Here is a 9,863-nt window from a genome sequence, read left to right on the forward strand (position 1 = left end):
GAGCGTCTGCCTATGGGGTGCTGCTTTATACTAGAGGGTCTGTCTAAAGGGGGCTTCCTTATGCTACAGTCTGCCTATGAGGGGCTGCCTTATACCACAGGGTCTGCCTATAGGGGTGCTGCCTAATACTATAGGATCTGCCTATAGGGGGGCTTCCTTATACTACAGAGTCTGCCTATGGGTGTTGCCTTATGCTGCCTTGTGCTGTAGAATCTGCCTGAGGGCTGCCTTATGCTATAGAGACTGCCTATGGGGGCTGCCTGGTGCTGTAGAGTCTGCCTATGAGGGCTGCCTCGTGCTATAGTCTGCCTATGAGGGCTGCCTTATGCTATAGAATATGTCTATGGGGACTGCCTTATGCTATAGAGTCTGCCTATGGGTGTTGCCTTATGCTGCCTTGTGCTGTAGAATCTGCCTATGAGGGCTGCCTTATGCTATAGAGACTGCCTATGGGGGATACCTTGTGCTGTAGAGTCTGCCTATGAGGGCTGCCTCGTGCTATAGTCTGCCTATGAGGGCTGCATTATGCTATAGAATATGTCTATGGGGACTGCCTTATGCTATAGAGTCTGCCTATGGGTGTTGCCTTATGCTGCCTTGTGCTGTAGAATCTGCCTATGAGGGCTGCCTTATGCTATAGAGACTGCCTATGGGGGATACCTTGTGCTGTAGAGTCTGCCTATGAGGGCTGCCTCGTGCTATAGTCTGCCTATGAGGGCTGCCTTATGCTATAGAATATGTCTATGGGGACTGCCTTATGCTATAGAGTCTGCCTATGGGTGTTGCCTTATGCTGCAGAGTCTACCTATGGGTGCTACCTTGTGCTGTAGAGACTGCCTATCGGGGCTGCCTTATGATATAGTCTGCCAATGGGGGCTGCCTTATGCTGTAGAGTGTGCCTATGGGGGCTGCCGTATGCTATAGTCTGCCTATGGGGGCTGCCTTATGCTATAGAGTATGTCTATAGTGGTGCATTATACAATATAGAATAAGCCTATGAGACGTGCATTAAACTATATGAAAGCCTATGGGGAGTGCATTATAGTCCTCGAAATAGTATCTTGTGCATTATACTATATGGAGGTCTATGGGGAGTGCATACTATATTGAGGACTATCTGGTGCATTGTAATATATTTAGGCTATCTAGGGGGGCATCATACAGTGTGGAGATTACTGTGAGGGGGCCATCATACAGTGTGGGAGCCATCAAACAGTTTGGGAGCTACTAAGGGGTCAGTATACTGTATGGGTGGTACTATACAGTGGGGGAGCATTGTACTGTGTATAAGAGAGCATCATACTGTGTATAGGGGAGCTGTACAGGGGGAGACTCAGGACATTATTAATTGTAAAGTGGGCACTTATTGTTATAGGGGAACTCAGGTTAAAGGGGCACACAGAGGGCATTATTACTTTCTAGGAGGAAAATATGGGCACTGTTTTCTAAGGCACTTGCACCCGGCATTACTATATTATAGAGGGTTGCTTTAGAATTTAGAAGGCACAGTGAACCACACAGTGGGTGCAGTAATAAGGGACAAATAAGGCAGAAGCTCAGTATTGGGGTATCAGCAGGATGAGGAGTTTGTGCAGGTTGGGAATAGATGGTGATGGGGCTGGAATATGAGAACTGAAATATGTCTTTGTTGTATTCTCTGCAGCCGAGTCGTGGCTGGAAAAAGTTGTCATGTCGGTCTGGGAAAGGATGGAAAAGACGGGAAAACTGAACGATTTCATCAGAAAGAACGTCAGCAGTAAGTCACTATCTGTAATTGTGCTGTGATTACTTATATGTTCTATAGGACTGATATCTACTACTGACCACATGGCGGTAATATCAGTGTTGGTCTATGTATAGAAATTATTTTCAGCAACATTGCTGTCATCTGCTGAGGTTCTCCTCCACTTTTAGGGTGTGTCACCCAGTTGTAATCAAGGTTACCTGGATAGGGGCCCACTGAGACGATATGCCCCCCTGAACCAAAACCCTAGCTACGCCGCTGTGTGCAGCAGATGGTGATGAATTAAGACTGGGGGGTGAGGAACAGCAAATGTTGTTGACTTGAGGGTGGGGGAGAGCAAGTGATGAATTGAGTGGGTATTTTATAACTGTGCAGGGTGGCACTAGGTCACTTTTTTCTTCATCTTGTGTAGTGTAGAAGTTGGGGAAAAAGTAGGAAATGTGTTCTAAAACTTATTTTCTGCACAGATGAGTCTTGGCTGGAAGAAATAATGGTAGTCTGCACTGGATGAAATGAAAAACGAAGATGAATATATTCAACTAACTACATCACTGGTGAGTCAGTGTGTAACCTGCACACTGACACTATATACAGAGCTCCTGTGTATAATGTCACCAATGATCACTGTATTACCTGTACACTGACACTACTTACAGAGCTCCTGTGAATAATGTAACTGGTGATCACTGTATTACCTGTACACTATATACAGAGTTCCTGTGTATAATGTCACTGGTGATCACTGTATTAACTGCACCCTATACACTACATACAGCACTCCTCTGGTAATGTGTGTTCTGATCATGGTGTGGCAGTATTTGATCCTCGTATGTGGTATTATTGGGTCACTATGTGATGACAATATGTGGTCTGGTCATGGTGTTTGTCTCTCGCATGTGGTATTATTAATCATTTTAAAAAATGTGTATGACACATTTCCTTAAAGAAAAATAAATTAAAATTTTACCTAAAAAGAGTATTGGATATTTTAAGAATTTTTTAATATGTTAGAGTAGAGTAGAGCCCAGCCAGAACAGTTCACCTTGTCTTGGTAGTGGCTGAAAAAAATCTTTTGGCCAAAACAAAAGCTGATGGCTATGTATGTGATATGGTGTTCAATAAGAGCTGTTACTGTGTGATTGGTGAGGATATCGTGCAGAAGTGGAGTTTTTCCCTGTGAGTGGGGGGTGGGACTGTGGAAGGATCGAGGGGTGGAGGTATAGCTGGGGGTGGAGCTTAGGCAGTCTCAATGGCGCCCCAAAATGTTGCCAGTATGGGGCCCTGAATTTCCTCGTGACAGCCATGCGCTCACTATTCAGTGAGTGCGCTTTGACCACAGCCAGCATATGGATTGACAGCCTGCTCTGCACACACATGCTGGGGAGTGAGCGGTGACTGTAACGATTCCCCAGTGAGCAGAAGCCACTGGCTACAAGGAGAATATAACTTAATTTTCTCCTTGTAGCCTCATCTCCAGTAAGGAAGGTAGGCATGGTAGAAAAACTATTTAACTGCAGATTAACCCTATATCTTCAGTTAATAGTACTTCAGTTCATAGTAATAGCATCTCAGCATGACAGGTTTTCTTTAAAGTGTAACTCCCGTTTTAGAAAACTTACAGCATGTTACAAAGGCACATTAGATAGTTCATTCAGTAAGGTCGACAAGGTGAAACCTAAGGGGCACCAGTACAATAGAGTCCCATTAACTTCCCAACTGTTTTCCATCCACATTGGGCTGAGAGAACATCAGAGATGCAACATCTCCATGCCATATATAAGTGGTAGTTCATTCTACCTGGGGTAGATGGGAGTCTCTTTCAGAAAGATTTCCTTTAAAGTTGATTCAATTTCATTTATTTATTATTAAATTGCAAAGCATGTGGGAACAAAGGAGGGCACTTACCTTGAGTTGGGACTTAGAAACTTTGCCACTCTTCTCCGTATCCAATGATGTAAAGGCATACCAAACAGCCTTCAGGAGCTCGGTCCTCAGCGACATGCTGTGCGCTTGCTGTACACCACACCCTTCTACTCTGCTAAGTCACTCACACACAGATATGTGCACCATACATGACACACGCTGGTGGCTAGTTTAAATAGTCCATGCTTTACTGTAATGTCTTCCCGAGATTCAATTTTATGCTCTGTGCTATGGGTACCACACAAAACTGTTAAAAGTAATGCACTTTATGCTGCAAACATTAGCAATGCATACCCACTGAACAGATTTCTTGTCATCCACAATCACAAGTCACAGTCTACAACTTTCTTGTTACTCGATAGCACAGTACACTCTACAGCTTACTTGGGACTTCCATCAGCAACACATATGTACAGCTTCCATACGCCACAGCTTCGCACAGGCTATTCTGATGCACCACTGCACTCTGCTAAACTCTCTACAACATACTTGTGGTCACTATGTAACAGTGTATGTAAAAGGCGACACACTGCTTCACAACCCAATCATTTTTCCTGTGTCACAGACGTTGCTGCATCTACCACTTCCTGCTGACAAAGCACCCAATGGCATCATCTAGCACTGTCTCCACATTGTAGGACGCAAGTTACATTTCATTGTAAACTATGGTATGCAACATGCTGTATCTTGAAATGTACCGAGTGCAAAACAATGATACTTTTTTTTGCTTCCTGTCACAAATGAGTAAAATAATAAAAATAAAAAGAAATATAAAATGTCATAAAGTTTGTATTTGTGAGCAGGTTGCGGGATGCCGTGACGGACAGGAGGCAGAGCAAGGGTTATCAAGTTTAACAACAAGGGAATACTACATGCAGGGAGGTAAGGGGTTAAACGGGATTAAACAGTTCAAATGGCAAAGGATATTGTGAGTTGAAGAACAACGGTTCAGATAACAGCAGTTGTGATGAAAGTTAGTGGTTCCTAAGTCTATGACGTGAATAGCGCCGACAACGACTGGCGCCATGTCTTTTCCAATTGGGTCCTGTGAGCAACAATGCCCCGTCTTCTGGCGGCAGCAGTCGGTCTCCGGTACCTTCCGCTGAGCCCCTAATCCATATACTGCAGTGGCTGACAAGGGTACGGGCTACAGTCCTGTATGAGCCCAATGTGGCTCTTCAAAAATACACTGGCATAGTCAGGGCGCAAGTGTCTGGGCAAATATTTGCTGGCAACATCAGGGCGCAAGTGTCTGTCCCGTTCCAGGTCACTCTTATGTGGCACGTGCGCTATACTCTTGAACACAGACCGTATGACGCCTTGTTCTCTGGTAGTCACTGGGCTCACACTGCACGTCTTCTTCTTTATGATCCCCACGGCTGGTGGAGGGAGACTGTAAGATGCTAGAAGGAGTATAGGATGCAGTGACACATGGGAGACAGAGCAAGGGTTAACATGTTCTTTATATAAAACAGTGATGGAATAAGCAGGGGGGTAAAAGATATGAATTTGCGGATGGGGAAAAGACAAATACAGCAGGTAACAACGGGTTAAACCTATCAGTCTCTGTGCACTGGAGGAAGGTGGCTGGAAGATCCCTCGATGGCAAGGTAGGCAGCGCGAGGTGTCTCCGATCCAGTCCCACAGAAAGGCGATGCACTGTCACCTTGCGGTGATGAATTCACCGGGTCCCTCGGCATGTGGTCTCCTGGTCCTGGCACGCAGTACAGTAGAGATGGAGGTCCACGGCACAGCGAATGAAGCAGAAAGTTCAGTAGACAAGGCCACAGTAGAAGCGCACAGTCCAGCGGACACAGCCACAGGCGCAGTCCGGTTCTCAACAGGCACCGCAGGGATATGACTAAGCGGTGCCTCCATAATGGTGAATGGAGCAAAGGTATGCACTCTGTAATAGTCACTACACATGCAGATGTCTCTCTGGGCTGTGGGTAGCACGTCTTAGCAGTTTTGCTAGCCGGGTGTGAAGGCACAGCTAGCTGGCATGGGTCCTTTGAGAGGGAGTCAACCGTCTCTCTGCTCACAAGCTCGTTCCCCGCTAAGTGTCTTGTCTTCTTGCTCACACCACTACTTAAGTCAGACCCGCCCCGACCAGTCAGGTCTCCTGAACTGTTCTGGTCAGAAAACTCTTTCCCTCAGAATAATGGTGACAGTCCCAACAGTTCCAGCCCAGACACACAAGAGGGACCGCTGCCCTGGCACACCTCCCTATGAGTCACCCACCAGGGGAGCGGGGTACTCGACATTGGGTCCAGTCGCTATTAAATGGGATGTCACAGTGGCGGTCAATGAGTAAAGGACACAGCGTTGCAGTCTTTACCTAGTTTACTGAAGATGTAACAGGCTTCAGTCCAGGGTGATATTAGAGTTTTTATAACCCCTAGCTTGTAAGCATTTTGTAATTACTTGACTTTCCTGAAGGAACAGTTTCTGATTGGAACATGTGCGTTTTGCTCTATTGAATTCCCCATATGGAATGGCCTTAATAGTGTGAACAGGGTAGGAAGATGATGACAGAAAAAGTGAATTGCCACTATTTTCTTTTCTGAACAAGGTGATATTATTGTTATTATTATTTATTTATATAGCACCATTAATTCCATGGTGCTGTACATGAGAAGGGGTTACATCAAAATACAAATATCACTTACAGTAAACAAAACTAACAATTACAGACTGTTAGAATGGGAAAAGGACCCTGCCCTTGCGGTCTTACATTCTACAGGATTATGGGGAAGGAGACAGTAGGTCGAGGGTTGCGGTAGCTCCAATGGTGTTGAGGTGGCCGTGTGGTCTTTACAGGCTGTAAGTTTCTTTGAAGAGGTGGGTTTTAAGGTTTCTTTTGAAGGATCCAAAAGTAGTGGATAACCGGATGTGTTGGGGCACTGAATTCCTGAGGATGGGTGATATTCGGGAGTAGTCTTGGAGGCGATTGGGTGAGGAGCGAATAAGCATAGAGGAGAGAAGGGTCCTTGGGAGGACCGGAGATTACATTAGGGAAGATATTGAGAGATTAGTGTGGAAATATACGGAGGAGAAAGATTATGGATGGCTTTGTAGGTCAGTGTTAGTGCAGCGCCCCAGAGATCTGGTCGTTGCAGTATGACACTCTGCCACTAAGGGGAGTGATGGTACGTCTGATGGCACTGAAGGAATTCTCCTGACCAGGTATCACCAGCACACATTACACTTCACACTCCGGCCACTAGGGGGAGCAAAAGGCTTTATTTATTGGGCCCCTTCCCACACTGGTAAAACTAGGGGTTGGATAGAAAGTTAGTCAGAAGCTGACTGGGCTGGATTCAGGCAACATCCTGTGGCAGGGGGTGTTGCAGGGAGAAGACACAGGGGGGTCCCTGTCAGGCGTGGGAACCTGGCAGGTGCCTAGCGAACAGAACAGAACGTTACGGAACCGCGCCTGCACACCCTGCGGCGGTATCCTAAGAAAGAGACAAGAAAGGAAGGATATTGTGGAACAGTGTAAACGAGATCAAGCAAAAAGGAGTACCAGTAGGAGTCGTGCCGTGAGACCGAGGCAACATCCTACTCAGGCGCGTAGCCGGTGGCCGGAACACCGCGGGAGTAACTGACTTCAGGCCTTACTCCGCAGGACAGTTAATTATAGGTTGGCTGTCTACCTTAAATTTCCTAAGAAGACATAGGGGGCAACATTGGGAGAGGGGCGTCTCTAGGGTCCCGGAAGACTTCCAAGCCTTCCTGTCATACGGGTGCGTCCTAGCCAAAACGTACTGGGGGACGAGAAACTAGCAACATCTGGAACTAACGAGAGAAAGAGAGCTGTAGAGAATGAACGAAACGAGAACAGCAGTTGTGAGGACTATACCGAATGCTCAGCAGGGTAAAACTACAACACACAAGCGCTAGTGGTGGGCAACGATTTCCATCTGCGAGGGAAACTCTGGAAGTGCCCATCAGACCGGCCTGTCTCTGATAGCCCTGTTAAACGTGCTCTGGATTGAAGATCTTGAAGTCTTCAGTAAAGAGGTAAAGAGACTGCAACCTTGTGTCCTCGTTATTGCCTGCACCTCACACCATCACCATCCACCTTTCTGGGAAGCCCTGGGGACACACTTCACCTGTGGGAAGGTATACCATCCAGCCGTTCCATCACCCCAGCGGACCCCACAGCAGCGTCGGTCACCCTGACCGAACACCACAGGTGGCATCACGAACCCCTGACAGACTACCGCACCACCTTTATTGGACGCCCCTTAGCAGGGTACCGAGAACCCGTGGCCCTGTGTCTGGGGGCGCTCCATTAGTAATTTAGACTGGATACGCTGGGAAATTGGGAGCCAGTGAAGGGATTTGCAAAGAGGGGAAGCAGGAGTGTAACGAGGAGAGAAAATAATTAGTCGGGCAGCAGAGTTAAGGATGGACTGGAGGGGTGCAAGAGTGTTAGAAGGTAGGCCACAGAGGAGTATGTTGCAGTAGTCCAGGCGGGAGATGATTAGGGCATGCACGAGCATTTTGGTAGAGTGTGGGTTGAGGAAAGGACGGATTCTGGAAATATTTTTGAGCTGGAGGCGACAAGAGGTGGCGAGAGCTTGGATGTGCGGTTTAAAGGACAGGGCAGAGTCAAGGGTTACTCTGAGGCAGCGGATTTTGGGGACAGGGGAAAGTGTGATTTCATTTATTTTGATAGATAGATCAGGTAGGGAAGATATGCGTGATGGAGGAAAGATAATGAGTTCAGATTTGTCCACATTGAGCCTTGAGGAAGCGAGAGGAGAGGAAGGAGGGTATGGCTGATAGACACTCTGGGATTCTGGAGAGCAGAGAGGTGACATCTGGGCCAGAGAGGTAGATCTGAGTGTCATCGGCATATAGATGGTACTGGAAGCTATAGGACCTTATGAGTTGTCCCAGGCCGAGTGTATAGATCGAGAAGAGTAAGGGTCCTAGGACAGAGCCTTGGGGGACTCCAACAGAGAGGGGGCGAGATGTAGAGATAGTATGGGAGTAGGAACACTAAATGTGCGGTTGTAAAGGTATGAGGAGATTCAAGATAGGGCAAGGTCTTTGACCCCAAAGGAAGAGAGGATCTGTAGTAGGAGGCAGCGGTCAACTGTGTCAAAGGCAGGGGACAGGTCTAGGAGGAGGAGTATAGAGAATTGTCTGTTAGCTTTGGCTGTAAGTAAGTCGTTAGTAATTTTGGTCAGGGCAGTCTTAGTGGAATGGTGGGGACGGAAGCCAGATTGTAGGTTGTCGAAGAGAGAGTTAGATGCAAAGTGAGAGGAAAGTTCAGCATGGACGTGCTGCTCAAGGAGTTTGAAAGCAAATGGGAGCAAAGATATGGGGCGATAGCTGGACATACCGCTTGGGTCAAGGGATGGCTTTTTGAGGATAGGTGTGATTGTGGCATGTTTGAAGGCAGAGGGGAAGGTACCAGAAGTTAGAGAAAGGTTGAAGAGATAGGTTAGGGATGGGATTAGTGTGGTGGTGAGGTTGGGGAGGAGGTGGGATGGGATGGGGTCAAGTGCACAAGTAGTGAGGTGTGATTTGGAGAGAAGATGAGCAAGCTCCCCTTCAGAGATTTTGGAGAGTGAAGTTATGGGGTTTGGGCATTGGTCTCTCTTACAAAGGGGTTGTGGTGGTTGGACAACAAAGACTTGCCTTGTTTGGTCTATCTTATCTTATTTTGAAGTGCGTGGCAAAGTCCTCAGCAACAATCAGGGAACTCGGAGGGGGCAGTGGTGGGCGGAGGAGGGAGTTAAAAGTGTTGAACAACTGTTTGGGGTTGTGGGATAAGGAAGATACGAGGGTTGTGAAGGAGGCCTGTTTAGCAGAGGTAAGAGCAGATTTGAATGCCAGTGTTGCTTGTTTGAGTGCAGAAATCATCGTGTGAATATGTTTTCTTCCAACACCGTTCTGCAAAACTCAATACTTGCTGAAGCTTTTTAGTGATGTTATTATGCCAGGGTTGTCTATTGGTTCGTCGCACTCTGCTATGCATGACAGGGGCGACCGTGTCAATAGCTGATGCAAGAGTGGCATTGTAGAAAGCAGTGGCAGTGTCTGTGTCGTGGAGTGAGGATATAGAGGACAGTGGTAGGATTGAGTCAGAGAATGTGTGGGTGTCTAGGTGTGCGAGGTTCCTGCATGGGTGCGCATGGTGCTGGACATGGGTGACAGGTGAGGAGGACAGGGATGAGAA

General features: G+C 47.1%; 1 protein-coding gene across 1 annotated transcript in view; it reads right to left on the reverse strand.

Annotated features, from left to right (window-relative positions):
- DEF6 (DEF6 guanine nucleotide exchange factor) overlaps window positions 1-4,154 on the reverse strand; it is an 854,760-nt gene extending 850,606 nt beyond the window's left edge. Inside the window, exon 1 of the mRNA XM_069756575.1 lies at window positions 3,650-4,154. Within this exon, the coding sequence (XP_069612676.1) occupies window positions 3,650-3,745 (96 nt within the window). The 5' untranslated portion in view covers window positions 3,746-4,154. The remainder of the gene's footprint in view (window positions 1-3,649) is intronic.
- Window positions 4,155-9,863: the final 5,709 nt, after the last annotated feature.

This window comes from Ranitomeya imitator, chromosome 3, assembly GCF_032444005.1.
Source record: "Ranitomeya imitator isolate aRanImi1 chromosome 3, aRanImi1.pri, whole genome shotgun sequence".
Classification (NCBI taxonomy): domain Eukaryota; kingdom Metazoa; phylum Chordata; class Amphibia; order Anura; family Dendrobatidae; genus Ranitomeya; species Ranitomeya imitator.